Source organism: Girardinichthys multiradiatus, chromosome 12 (assembly GCF_021462225.1).
Source record: "Girardinichthys multiradiatus isolate DD_20200921_A chromosome 12, DD_fGirMul_XY1, whole genome shotgun sequence".
Taxonomy (NCBI): domain Eukaryota; kingdom Metazoa; phylum Chordata; class Actinopteri; order Cyprinodontiformes; family Goodeidae; genus Girardinichthys; species Girardinichthys multiradiatus.
The window spans coordinates 31,370,190-31,384,635 of record NC_061805.1 but is presented as its reverse complement, the minus strand read 5'-3'; the positions used below and the strand labels follow the sequence as shown (position 1 = coordinate 31,384,635).

The 14,446-nt window shown below is 39.8% G+C and overlaps 1 protein-coding gene across 2 annotated transcripts; it reads right to left on the bottom strand.

Moving 5' to 3' along the window:
• Nucleotides 1-8,184: 8,184 nt before the first annotated feature.
• On the bottom strand, nucleotides 8,185-14,025 carry LOC124878149 (eosinophil peroxidase-like). 2 transcript variants are annotated; one of them, XM_047381975.1, is made up of 16 exons: nucleotides 13,286-14,025; nucleotides 13,085-13,153; nucleotides 12,738-12,825; nucleotides 12,462-12,634; nucleotides 12,244-12,376; nucleotides 11,897-12,026; nucleotides 11,597-11,803; nucleotides 11,151-11,505; nucleotides 10,859-11,019; nucleotides 10,314-10,572; nucleotides 10,060-10,230; nucleotides 9,711-9,948; nucleotides 9,405-9,604; nucleotides 9,262-9,285; nucleotides 8,891-8,917; nucleotides 8,185-8,768 (listed from the first exon to the last, which is right to left on the bottom strand). In XM_047381975.1, exons 1-16 carry the CDS (start codon nucleotides 13,380-13,382, stop codon nucleotides 8,356-8,358), a joined length of 2,745 nt encoding a protein of 914 aa, XP_047237931.1. In that variant the 5' UTR covers nucleotides 13,383-14,025; the 3' UTR covers nucleotides 8,185-8,355. The 2 variants fall into 2 exon arrangements, with proteins under 2 accessions (XP_047237931.1, XP_047237930.1); XM_047381974.1 differs by having other exon boundaries at nucleotides 9,262-9,291; nucleotides 13,286-14,024.
• Nucleotides 14,026-14,446: the final 421 nt, after the last annotated feature.

Genomic DNA, 14,446 nt, shown 5'->3' with positions numbered 1-14,446 from the left:
GTGAGTTTTTTTGTTATTAAATATTTTTCCATTTAACATCATGCTGCCTGCTAGTCTGCATTCTGGGTTCGTCCATTGCTCAAGCCTTAACAGGATCAGACAACTCTAAGCTTTCAATTCCCCCAGGAAACTCTCCTTACCTGGAAGTTGGCTTTTGTCCACAACATTTCCCCACAAAATCTCTTCTCTGGAGTAATTGCAATTTACTTTGTAGAAATAAATCACTTTTTCTTTTTGAATGGTTTCATAGAGGGATGTCACCTACTTCAGCTGTTCGATATTTCAGGTGATAGGTATTGGTATTAAGACTTTTCGTCAAAATACAATTTTCATTTAAAGAATTTAACCTGGTGACTCTTGCAATAACTAATCCAACTGGTTTCTTATTCTAATCTAACATCTGTGACAGACTTAAAATAAATGACATTCAATGCAACAGCGACCACATCAAAAAAGTGTTTCGGTAAAAACATAAGATCATTCCAAAAGCACAATTTTCCCAGAGGTCATCTGTAGACACTGCACTTCAAAAACGGCTAAAGAGATACGCTTTGAAACCCTCCATAAAATACATACCTGTTAAAGTCTTCCACGCAAAATTTGTGGAAATTGATTTGTTATGTACTTTTTGAAAACGATACTGAATAATCTCTCATCTACTCTTAGTATGAGAGGTCCCCAGTAAATTCTGGTTTGGTCTTAAGTCATGCTTTTCTATTGAAAGCCATAATATTCCTAATTTAACTCTTACGTCTGCTACTTTGAACATCCACAAATTGACTTTTAGTATGTTTTTAATTACATAAGTAGCAATATATGCCAAGTTCTATGTCCATATGTTATGCTGACTAGAACTCTCTTGTTAAATGTTTTGCAATGTTATACAATAAGCAATGAATCAAATTCTTGATCTTTACAAGAAACTTTTTCCTGAGGTTGTTTTTTTATTGTTTTTTCTTATCTGGTATTTTTATATGTTATTTACTGTATTTGTATGGTATTTTTATAGATATTGTATGTGCTATTGTGCATTTATTAATTCCATTGTTCTCTGTATTATATATCCTATTAAAAAAAGACAAGTTACTGGATCATAGTTCTTTCTGTGAACCCAAAAAGACACAAACATTTTGAGAAGCTAGATAAACAAAACATTCAGTCTGTATTTCTTACAGTAATGTGATGTTTAAACTGGCCTCTAACAAAGATAATAATACAAATATTATAGATTTTCGAAGACTGAATAAGAAGTAGAACTAGGTGTGTATTTGTTGAACAAAAGAACAACAGAAAAAAGCACAAAAGCATTCATCTTCAGATGTTTTATTTCAGTATTATTCGACTTTGGCAAGTTGGGGCACACTGCCCTGATTCTGCTAGACGTTATGCACTTTTAAGGTTTTATTCCCCTATCCTCCATTGCCCTGTGCTTGCTTGGTATGGGGGGGTTGAATCAGAGATTCGATCCAATCTTCTGGCTTACATACATAGATAAAACTGACTTGAATTCATTTAAACTGAGTGGTCTTGGTCACTGTCCATAATGTGAGTACTTGTAAAAATGTGTCAAAACTTGAATATGTTGTCTTAAAGATATTTGACAATATGTCACTTGGTCCAACACTTACACAACTTTGACTTGCGACTTTGGATAATGTCCACAAGGTGTCAGTCTAATCCAGAGGACAAAACTAAGCAGAAACATAATAGAGAAAGATTTACTGATGTTTATCAAGTAAAAACATTGTGTCCAGTAAGTTTAAAATCCGAAAGCTGATTTGGGGTCAAATTCATTGAATGACTGAGTCCTCTTTCTACAGGGAAGCAGCTTTTGTATTGTGTTTAATTGCGGTACAGTTCAACAGAAACAGCAGCAGAACCTCTGTATCACCATTTTTGTTGATGTCAAGCAATGACTCATGACCAGTTTTCCAATTTCTGCTTCCATATTTCTGTTTATTTCTGAGCAAAATAACCATGTTGTTTTCCCTACCAAAGACTGATCATATATTCTAAAATCTCCCTATAATCCCCAGATTGTATTTTCCAGGGGTATGATGAGTTTTTTTACAATGCAAGTTGTCTTTTTATTGTCTCTGTTTTGTCAGGGTTTTTAATACGTGAACATTATTCCAGTCCCTTAGTTATTGCATTGTGACATCCTCCCAATTAAAAAAATATTTTACAGACATCTAATGTCCCTGTTTGTTTCGAGAAAAACTACAGGTAGTGTAATTAACAAGATAACTTCACAGGAGATGACAGATGGGAATTCAGGTCAAATAAAATTGAAAATGAAGTGTCAAAAATGTTTCTGCAGCAAGATGCATAGTGGTTGGCACAGGTGTTGGCACTGTTGCTTTGTAGCAGGAAGGTTCAAATCTTGGTCAGAGTCTTTGTGCATGGAGTTTGAATGTTCTGAGGCAACTGTGGCTCAAAGTGAATAGTAGTCATTTTGCAATCCAAAAGTCGTTGGTTCTGTTTTACCTTTCTCATGTCACATTTCGATGTGCCCATGAGCAAGGCACTTAACCTCAAGTTGCCTAGCAATCTGCGTATCGGTGTATGAATGTGTGCACATTTGTGAGAGCCATTGGATGATAGTATGGTGATAGTATGACTAGAAAAGCACTATATAAATTCAGTCTTTTTACCAATCCCCACGCATGCTTGGATTCTCACCAGGTACTTGGGATTCATGAAAAATAGCTAGATTTATTGATAGTTAAAAGGGTGAAAAAAAGGAAAAATGCAGTATTTTTTCAAAATCTGCCACAATTCTTAATGGGTTGTGGGAGGGGTAAGTAAATGAAAACAGCAATCTCTGAACATGTACAGATCTGTAGTGGAGATGGAAGTAATGGAGAGAAGGAAGGGAATAATTAAAAAGAAAAACAAACGGTCCAGAATAATAATGCGAAATTGAGATTATTATGAAAAAAAAATAATTTAAACCCAGAAAAACTATAAGGAGAGAAGGACACATTGAAAGTTAACTAAGGGGCACGCAGTTGATTTAGAGAGCTAAGCACAACACATTATAGCATGAAAGATGCCAGAAGTGTCACAGTGAAGCAAATATCAGTAAGACACCACAAGAAAAATGAATACCAAACTGGTGAAACGCCATGATACCAGCAAGTCCAAGAAAAGATGTATCTACAATAGATGTGCACCCAACAAAAGCTTCAAAACACCACATCCAGATTATCTTATGGCACTGTACTCTCCTTTGCAGAATTTGCTATTCTATAAATGCTTTGAAGCCTCTCATCCAAATTTACCTAGTAACGATTACTAACCCCCCCTACTTGAACCGCCACCTTAACGTGGTGGAGGGGTTTGAGTGCTCAAATGATCCTAGAGGCTATGTTGTCTGGGGCTTAAATCCCCCTGGTAGGGTCTCCCATGGCAAACAGGCTCTAGGTGACGGGTCTGACAAAGAGCGGTTCAAGAATCTTTCATGAGGACTAATATATCGAGGCACATGACGTCGCCCTGTACGGCAAAGCCGGGGTCCCACCCTGGAGCCAGGCCTGGGGTCGGGACTCGCCAGAGAGCGCCTGGTTGCTCCTCATGGGACCCGGCCGGGCGAAGCCCGAACAAGAAACGCGAGGCCATCCCCAGTGGGCCCACCACCTGCAGGGGGAACTGTGAGGGACCGATGCAAAGAGGATTGGGTGTCGGACGAAGGTGGAGACCTCAGCGGCCCGATCCCCGGATGCTTAGGCTGGCTCTAGGGACGTGGAATGTCACCTCGCTGGGGGGGAAGGAGCCTGAGCTTGTGCGGGTGGTCGAGAGATATCAACTAGATATAGTCGGGCTCACCTCCATGCACAGCGTGGGCTCTGGAACCCATCTCCTTGAGAGGGATTGGACTCTCTTCTACTCTGGAGTGGCCCACGAGGAGAGGCGGTGGGCTGGTGTGGGTTTGCTTGATGCCCCCCAGCTCAGCCGTCTCGTGTTGGGGTTTACCCCAGTGGATGAGAGGGCCGCATCCCTGCGCCTTCGGGTTGGGGAGAGATCTCTGACTGTCGTCTCGGCCTACGGGCCGAGCAGTAGTGCGGAGTACCCGGCCTTCTTGTTGTCCCTGTCGGGGGTGCTGGATAATGCCCCTCCCGGGGACTCCATTATTCTGCTGGGGGACTTCAACGCCCACGTGGGAAACGACAGTGACACATGGAGAAGCGTGATCGGGAGGAATGGCCTCCCCGATCTGAATCCGAGTGGTGTTTTGTTATTGGACTTCTGTGCTAGTCACGGATTGTCCATAATGAACACCATGTTCAAACATAAGGGTGTCCATCAGTGCAATTGGCACAAGGACACCCTAGGCAGGAGGTCAATGATCGACTTTGTTGTCGTCAGACCTTCGGCCGCATGTATTGGACACTCGGGTGAAGAGAAGGGCTGAGCTGTCCACTGATCACCACCTGGTGGTGAGTTGGATCCGCTGGAGGAGGAGAAAGCCGGACAGAGTTGGCAATACAGTTTGTAATATAATCACCGCTTCTACAGTCACTCACACTCAAGTGCAGCCATTTGCAGCCACTCATTTGTAGGGTTAGGGTTAGTTCTGCATGCCACTGCCACAAATTGAGCTCGGCCCTGCTGCAATTCAATCAATTTCTCGGCACATTTGCAATGTAATGCACTGCAGACGTGCACAGCGCCTCCCACCGAACAAGATGGGTAGCTCGGTCAGCAGGGAGCTGAGGAAGGGCGGCTGCTAACGTCACTCTTCTGCGCCCGCAGCTCGGAATGCTTTTTCGTTTTCGAGTTCTGGGCAGTACTTTGCGGGCAGACCACGAAAACGAAAAAGCAATGTCTGCTTTGTTTTCTTTTTGATTATGGCATAAAATGTCCAGTCGTGAAGAAGAAAATGCAAATGCAAATAGGATGATTGATTACTAATTTTATTTATGGGTCAAATAACGCAGCCGCATTCTTAAAATGAAAAAGCTTTTCTGGAAATGCTTTTTCATTTTCAAATTTTACATTTCAAATTGAATTTTGGTATCTATTTGCTGGGGCATATTTTGAAAAATAAATCTCAAAAGTATTTTTCTTTTTCATTTTAATTACGTGAAAGAATGAGCAGTCTTGAAGAAGAAAATTAAAATGCAAATAGGATTATTGATTACTAATTTCATTTATGAGTCAAACAATGCAGCCACATTCTTAAAATGAAAAAGCATTTCTGAAAATGCTTTTTCATTTGAAATATGGTAACAATTTGCTTCCATAATTGGTACCGATGTTTCTGATGGGATCGGATTTCTTCTTCGCTGGATACACTCTTCTTCGCTGTTCCTGACGGACTCGGATCTCCCTGCGCGCTCTGCACTCCTCCTGCTGGACGTCTCCGGGAGTTCATGTTGGACTATTCATTTTTTGGTTCTTTCAAATTCGCCGCCAATCATTAAAGGGACTACACTATATAAAGTCTCTGCACCTGCCACTAAAGGCAGCTGTGATTTGGACAGAACAGCTCGCCACTTCTGGCCTTGGTGTTGTGAAACTTTGAAGTTTGGGTATTTTTGTGTGCTCACCTGCTTGATGGTTAGCCTGACTCCATCTTGGCTCAGAGGAGTCTCTTTAAAGTTTGTGAAGCTTTATCTTGATTTGTTTGTTTGCTTGTTGTTAGCAGGGACGCTTTGATTTAGGAAATTGTTGAATTAGTTTGTCCCTCCTTTTGGGGGATTATTTTTAGTTAAATTACTGATTGTTGTGTATTTTGTTAAATTTATAGTCATTGTGTATTTTGGGTTTTACCCCTTATTTCTTTATTTTCATACAGTTTGTACTTCGTTAAGTACCCTCCTTTTGTTTGTTTTGTTAAAAATAACGGAAACTGAACTAAAAAGAAATAAATTACTCTTTCTTTCACAAAACCAATAACACCCGGTTTGAATGTTTACTTCCCCCTACCCCTAGACCGAGTGGGGTCGTAACACCAGCAAACCTAGAAGTTTGTCTATAAAACAATAATAATTTATAACAAAAGTAAGACATCGGTAATTCTACGTAGTTGCTTGAAATTAAGGAGCATTCAACTGGATTTGTTCTTTCTGCTTAGTGTGCCCCTCTAACACAGGGGAACCAAATCCTGTCAGGGAAACCTACCATGGCACCTGCTGTTGCTGGTCCCCTAATTACTGTAATGACAGTGTTTGTGTTGTTTTGCATTTCTGGATTTTGCTGTTATTTTACTGGGGTACAACGCTTGGTAAAAGTGTAATAAATAGGTCGCATGTGCGCTCTAGAGCTCTGTAAGGTTTCTCTGCATCCACCTAAAGCTTCAAGCTGCTGACTGAAAGCCAAATTAGGCCTAAATGGTTCTTTTGGGTTTTTAGAAGCTGCTGCCACAAATGTTGTTATTCCATTGTAGCTGCTTTTGGGAATATTATCTTCCTAGTTCCTCTTCTGCATCCTCGATGGACAAGTTCTTAGCTGAAAAACAAGTTGCTACCGCACAAAGACACGGGGAATTTTTGCATTTATTCAGATAACAAATGACCAAAACAATGCAGCACAACGAGATGCCTTTTAGATGTGTTTGGAAGATTTATGTCTCTCTTTTATAGCAGGGCAATAATTTGCTTATGAAAAAAACAGGCCAATTATTGACTTGGAAGAACTGTCTGTGTCTTATGTCTACGAACACCAGCAACGCATAAGAAATTATTTATATCCTATTTCTATTTTCTAATCATTTTAATCATAAATTAAATTAGACACTGTCTTCAGGATCTTAAAGAGAATGTCAAACTCCTGTTTAGCGATGTCAGAAAGGCTTACAACTTATGGTAAAAACAAAAAAATAACAAAAACCCACTTTCCGTAATTGCTCAGTAACGTCTAAAAGCAAATACCTTAGGCATGGACATAGGTCTAAATAGGCTTTGGCCCGCACTCAATATTACAAATGTTTAATAAAAAGCCTTAAACATGTGCTTACGTTCTTGATATCTATTACAAACAGGGTAAAATCACTGGGGAAAGGATGTATACTTAAAATGTCTTTTTATCAAAGAAATTATTATTATTATTTTATCTCTGGGGGCTAATTGAAAAAAAAAAAAATAACCTAACCTTTAACCTATTATTAAATGGTATTTTCATGTTGACAGTGGAAATGAAACAAATAAACCATATTACTTCAAGGATTCAGTTCTGGGTTCTATTGGGTTTTGCTGCTATTTAGAATTTTCTATATTTACTTTGATGTTAACTTAATTAGCCTTAGGGTTTAATGTCACTTAAGTGTTCTAAGTAATTGAAAAATAGCTTGAAATACATCACAATAGCTCCTCATTAAGGCTAGACTCTTAACATTCAAATTAATCTTTTATTCAACATCTTTGGACATTAAACCATATTGTGCTGAAAGTGTATGAAAATATTTGGGTTGGGGATCGGGGTTCATCCTGTTGCGAAAATGTATGTAATTTGGCTGTCAGTTCACTAATTTCAAAGTTTTATTTTAATCCTCATCCCAAAAAGTATCTTCAGGAAGTGCAAGCTAAAGTTAAACTGTTATATATGCAGTTTTGCAACTACTTTAATTTGGGGGAACTAATTATAGGGTCATGTGACTTTAAATAAGGTTATATTCTCTGTATATAATACAGAGAAAATAAAGGAACATCATCGGCTTTGATTTGTACTGGGACAGCTATCTTAACCTAGGCTTTAGAAACAGTTTGGAGTTTACCATGGGAACACCAACCTGCCTGGTATAATGTGCAAACCCTCATTCATATTGTCTGTCAATCCAGTTATATGTAATTGCAAACAGATTCAGAAATTCTTAAATGCAGGCTAGTAAAGTCCTGGTAAGGAATCCAACACTTTGCTTCAAATGTGGAATTAAGTTTGGGTTGGTCTTTGTCATACTGAGTCTGACTGAAAGGTAATATTAACCTAGTGGTTCAGTTACAATGTTAGGAAATTTGTGTTGATAAGGATCCAGGTTTAAGTTTGAAAAACCTAGGGGTCTTCCATGTTTGTGGAAAATGACCTTAATTAATTCAGAAATACCTTATTCTGCTCTATAGGTAAGCTATCTTGAGCTTTGCTGTGGCTTACTTAAATGGGTTTCTAAATAGATGAGGTAGACAAGTAAAGGAAATACAAGTGTTTTGATTGGATCTATTTAGAGGGACAATTAAACAACTAATGCACAAGAGATCACAGTTTATTAATGTACACATAAAGTAGCAACACACATTTTATTCACCTTACATATTTTGATCACGAAAAACGCATTGTTAATCTTTGAATGCACTCAGTTTTTAAGTTTTGATTTTAACTGCTTTAAATTTGCAATTGGACGAGCACTTTAACACCGTCCTACTCAGTGAACAGCAGATGACCAGAGAAGTAGCTATCTCTAGTGAGTCCGTTGCCACCACTGTTAGCCACCAGCCACACCCTGTCTCCCTCCTTCAGCTTGATGAAGATGCTGCCGCTGGCTGTGATGTAGCCACTCTGGCGGGTGGTGAATGAGTGCAGAACCAGATCTCCGTTACGGAGCAGATCCAGGCTGGCTGCGCTCTCATAGATGGCGCAGTGGAACTCAAACTCATAGACACCTGGGTGCTTGCAGGTGAAAAAGCCGGTTTCGGGGTCGTAGCTGTTCTGTCCATTATAGATTACATCATGGAAGGGGATGGGGGTGCCACATTTGGGAATGTTGTCACCCAGGCGCACAGAGAAGGCAACATTCTCCACTGTGCCGGGGGGTCCTGGAGGTCCTGGTGGACCTGGTACAAAATCACATGAGCACTGTTACATGCAAGAACATTGTTCATAAAGTGTTGTAAAATGCTACCTGTGCTGCATCAGTTACATTGTTTATGATTACTAAAAGACATAGAACATCTACCTGGTGGTCCAGGGGGTCCAGGTCGACCTTTTGTGAAAAATAAAAAACTTACGTAAAAATCTGTATTTTTCTACATGTATAATAAAATACAAATAATAAAATTAAATAGACCTATTATTACTATGTCAACCTAACTATTCAAAAATGAAAGAAACATAAGTTTAGATTTACATGAAATTTCTGAATCCCCGTGAGATTATGATCAAAGTGAAAATGAAGCAGTATGGAGGTAAAAGTCACACAGATACTAAACTGTGAACAACTGAGATATGTGAACACTAAATGACCATGTACTTAAGGACAATTTCAGCATTTTATAGTGATAATACAGCATCAATAACATTTGCATTCAAAGGAAGTGAAATATCTACCTGTTGGTTTTGGATCTTCTGGACCTGTAGCTAGAGCAAAGAAATCAATGGTTGGTTTTTTTCAAAGAACTTTGTTACACTTAATAAATATCATATTTGACGTTTCCTCTGGCAACACTTGGAAAATCTTAATGCAAACATACCACCCTCTCTCCATGGACTGAGGTCAAATGGAGGGATGTCGTTACACTGGGTGTATCCAGAGCCTCGAGGTCGGTACTGGAAGGGCTTTAGAGGAACCTCAGTTATCCCAGTGTTATCACAAATGATTCGGGCCAGAGATGTGTCCTTAATAGCCAGCCTTTGAGCATCTGTGAAGACACCATCGTTCTCCCACCAAAACCTAAAATAAGACACATTGTTTGAGATTGGTTTCTTAGGATGTAAAAACACATACAATGCATTGATCTTTGGATCTTTGGTAGTTTAGTAATTTTCTGTTGACTAACCGATCTCCCTCACGGATTTTCTGAAACTGAGTGGAAATCAGGCAGGCAAACAAGGGTCCCACTCTTCCTCCACGGATAAATGGCTCAGCCACTCCTCCCAGCCATGGATCAATGTTGTCAGGTGTACCATAAAGATCCAGAAGTCCTTTGGCCAAATCTGTGCTGTTCATCACCTTAGCCAACTCATTCAGAGTCTTTGGCTGTGACAGGCCACAGAACTTTCGCCATTTGTTGTAGCCTAAATCAGGGAGACACCGTTTAAAAGATGGTGAGTACATTGTAGAAAAGGCTAAGCCCGGTGTGTAGGAAAGAGGAATTTCAAAATCAAGCATCTAGGATTAATAAATACCAGGGAGTGCATGGTCTCTTCCTCTCTGCATGTTTAGAGATCCCAGATCCAGCGCCAGTTTTACAGAGAATTTAAACAGTCTGTCCCTCAGCTCCTCAGTCATCATTTTATTCTGTGTTTTCAACTTAGCCTGACGACCTACCAACCCTCTCAAGATTGGATCCAGGCCACCTGACGAGAAAATGGAAACATTCAGATTTGATCATCATGTTCATTTGCTACCTTACGGCAGAGTTAGAAGTTCAAATTCTTACCTTCAAAGACTATCCTCCAAGGAGCAAACATGGTTCTGTGCAGCAGCTCGGTGGGATACTGCGGGTGTTCCTCGTAATTCTCATCAAGGCGGAAGATGAAGGGCTGAACCATCAGATGAGCGAATCGGTAGGCAGCTGAGGCGAACACATTGGCTATGCTGGGATCTATGCTCTTATTATAACCGGGGTAGGTGGACAACTGCCTCGACATGGCCTCTGGTCCAACAATGTGGGGGAGCCAGTCCCTATAAGTAATAACCTATTACAGAACAGAGGAACTGGGTTAACTTTAAATGGTAATACTCTTTCACTGCCATGCATGAAGCAGAGAATTCTTTTAGAACCTATTTTGGGTTCTCCAATCTGTTTGAAAGACATTCAGTCAACAGAGTAAATTTTGAGTTTTGGGCATGTTTTAATGTATTTTTATATAACCTTATAGATCTGTCTTAAAATGACTAGATATATGCAGAAAACTCCAGCCCAATGTTTCTGGGATGTGAAACCTTGGTTTACAGATCTGCGCTCCTCTTCCTGTCTCTTACCTGGAAGTATCCACCCATAATCTTGCGGGCTTCTTGGTAAAGCTTCTCTCCGTTCCACTGTGGATTGAGCGAAGCGAGGGCGTGGGCCAGACGGTTGTGCTCTCTCATCAACAGAGTGTGCAGGGAAGCCAGTGCGGGGTTTTCATTGACACGGCCGTCACCTATAAGGTCACATTCAATTAAATGACCTGATAACAATAACTTCCAGACCGAACCAAAATATTCAGTCATGAGACATGCTTACAGATCTATATGAATCACATATGAGTCACTTCTTTTAACTGAGACTCACCAGCCAAAAAGCACTGCACCTCCTCAGCACTGGTATCCTTGGTTATACGTTGCCTTGTGGCACAGAAGTTGAACCCCGTGGTAAATGGCAGGAGGTCACGGCCGTTGTCTTTATGCTCTTCATTGACCTTCAACAGGCCATCTGTACTGAAGTTCCGGAGCAGACTAGCTCTGGAATGGTCGGAACCATAGACCTGACCCACATCGATGAAGGCTGTCAGGGTGTTCATCTGCTGGCGAACAGTGGGGGATCCGAAGATGTATCCAGAGTTCCCAGAACCACAAGCTGGTGCAGAGCGGGTGAAGCTCATGCACTTCTCAGAGTTATCCCTAACGCGGAGGTCATCGGAGGGGAACTGTTTAGAAGGCAGGAAACTGTTAGACTTTAATGCCTTAAATGTGTTTTCATCTTCTGCAAAAATAATGTTAAATTTTTTCATCACTGACTTCAATTGGGAAGCATGGCTCTGTGTTGGTGCAGGTCTCCGTACAATTAATGCCATCATTAAATGACCTGATGGAAGGAGAGTTAGGGGTTAAAGTGAGGTCGTGGTCAGTCCACTGGCCAAAGATTGTGAGCAGGTAGGTGTAGAGGGGGTCACTGTCCACATCGGAATTAGCTGTTGACAAGATACGATTCGACACTTTTCTCACCTGAGGGAGGAATGGAGACAAAGAGAGGATGCGTTTTAGTATCTTCTATCTTCTGATGAACATTGTCAGAAAAGGCTTCTCTGAAGTACTTACCAAGGGAAGAAGGCGATTGTTGATTTTCAGGTTCGGGGTCCAGCCTTTAGGAGTACTGATTTTATCTTCGTATTCAGCGGGCAGCCAGCGGAGGAACGGGATGTTGGAGGCACCCCAGCGAGGGTTTTCACTATAAGTGGAAGCAATAACACCTAAGTTTGATACTTCCATGTTTTTTTTAAAAGGTTACAACATGTAACAGGAGTTTAAAGCCAAATCCTTACAACAAAGTCCAAAATGATTTTGAATGACATTTGTTACTCTTGCTCCCTTTGATTTCTATCTAACACTTAGTTCTGGCTGTCAGGGATATGAAGTAAACATCTTCTAATGAATAGTTCCCATACATGTTGTTGCAGGTGTTGTTTGCTGTGCGATACTTGTAGAGATTGGGAATATCCAGGCATTTAATAATTCTGACTTGAGCAGAGCAGCCTGTGAGTCTGGCAATCGTTGTCAAATCCTCTGCAGAGATCAGGTCTAAATAAAGCATGAGAAAAATAAATGTTAGCTGTGAGTTCAAGCCATGCCAGCATACCTCAAAGAGGTCAATTTGAACACAAACCTGTGGCATTGATGGAGCGTTTCTGACGTTTTGCCAGAGCCCTCTTGATCAGATGCAGAGTGTTGTCCATGTAATCAGCAGCACGCACCGCCTCTCTGGACGGTCCGCTGGGCTGCTTCAGAAGTCTCAGGACATCGGCAGGGCTTGCGTTTCTCTTCACCCGGTCAACGCTCCTTTGTTGTATAAAGAGTTCAGGTATTCATTCATATCTTTTTTGGGGGATTATTTTATATTGAGAGGTGAAAGAAAAGCAGAAGAACGGGGTTTTACACTCACTCTTGACGGGAGTATGTATAGGCTGCGTCCACGTTGGCTTTAGCATTATTCACACATTTTTCAATGAAACTGTAGCTCAAATGGCGTTCTGAATGCAAAAAAATACAGTTTCTTAAATTTATAGTTTGCAATTAGTTGTACTGGTTTTGTGACATATTTAAACTAATTTAGTTAATTAATTATTTATTTATTTATTTCAACCTAATGCACCAAAGTTTAAAACAGAAGTTTCAGTTTTTATAGAAAACAATAGGTCACATTTGAAGACACACATTTTAACTTAAATTACTCAGTAATACATATGTTGTCAATTGTTTCTAAGATTTTAGAAGAAGAAAACTACTCACTGGCATCCACTTGGCATTGCAAGCCAAGGGTTAGACCAACAGCCAATAGGCAGAGAAACTTATTCATCCCTAGAAAAAGAACAAATATTCTCAATACAATATAGGAAAAGACATATTTCAAAATGTTATAACTGAAAAAATGCAAAGTTTCCATATGGTTTATACAATTGCCTTCATAATGTTAAGAATTCAAAAGATCACCTGTAATGAAGCTAAGCCTAAACCCCACAGTTGTCCTTCTGCATCCAAGTTGGACTTCCAGCTGCTGCAAGAAGAGGCTGACACATACAGTCAGCATCTATCTTTTTATACGTTTTGGGCGTGTCATTTCATGTTAGGAATCTTGCCATAACTTAGACAAAGAATTGATTTTGTCCTTCCTTGTTCCTGGTCTGCATCATTCCTCCTTCAAAACCTCAGCGTTAAGCAAACATATAGCTGTCAACATCTTTGCATTTGGCTTTTTTTTGTTTTTTGTTTTTTTCAGGGTTGATCAAATAAAAAACAACGGGCATTTAAATTGATGGAGAATCTGATACTGTATTGGACTCCTATTCCTCCTTTCTTGAAATTTAGGTTGTTATTGTTACATTGTCACCTTTGCATTTCTGCAAAAAAGAAATTGGTGTTTTCCAGCAGTCAATAGGTGAGATGTGGGGTAGGTCACATGTCTATTCAGACCATTTTAATGTCTGCGTACTCTTTTTATTTCCAGCAGATTGTATCCCTATAAATGGCTACAGTGGGTCAAGTGGTAGTTATTTGTGCTACTTATGTTATTTTTACAATGTTAAGACTAGAAAAGAAAAAAAAAATGAAAAGCAACTTTTCTCTAGGAAACCAGGAAAACATTCCTGGTTTCAAACCGGCCGCAGTAGTCTGAAATTCCATGTTACATGAGTTACAATGCTTCTGCAATGATGATAAGAACAGCAGAAGAAGATAAAGTTTTCAATACTTTTCTGATCTGAATAAAGTAAAAATAAGCTTATTTAAACGTTTACAAGTGGAGAAATGAGGCAGAATGCCATTTTAGTATCATTTTATGAAATAACAATTTACAAAAATAGTTTTAAATTAGTTTTCATGTTCCACAGTTGGTCTAAACTCTATCCATATCCTATGCATGTATAGTCAAAGCAAATACCATTATACAGCAAGTTCCTGACAGGAAATGGATCCTCACATTTTATGAGAAGTCAACAGGTGAAAATAAGGTTTCCAAGGTTCTGTTTTTTAGACAAAATAAAAACAGCTCAGTCATTGTCTTTTTTTGCACTCATGCACTAAAGGTCATAAGAGTAGGAAAAGCCTTGCAGAGTGGATTCTTCTAGACAGCAGAAACAGTTAAAAACAACAAAT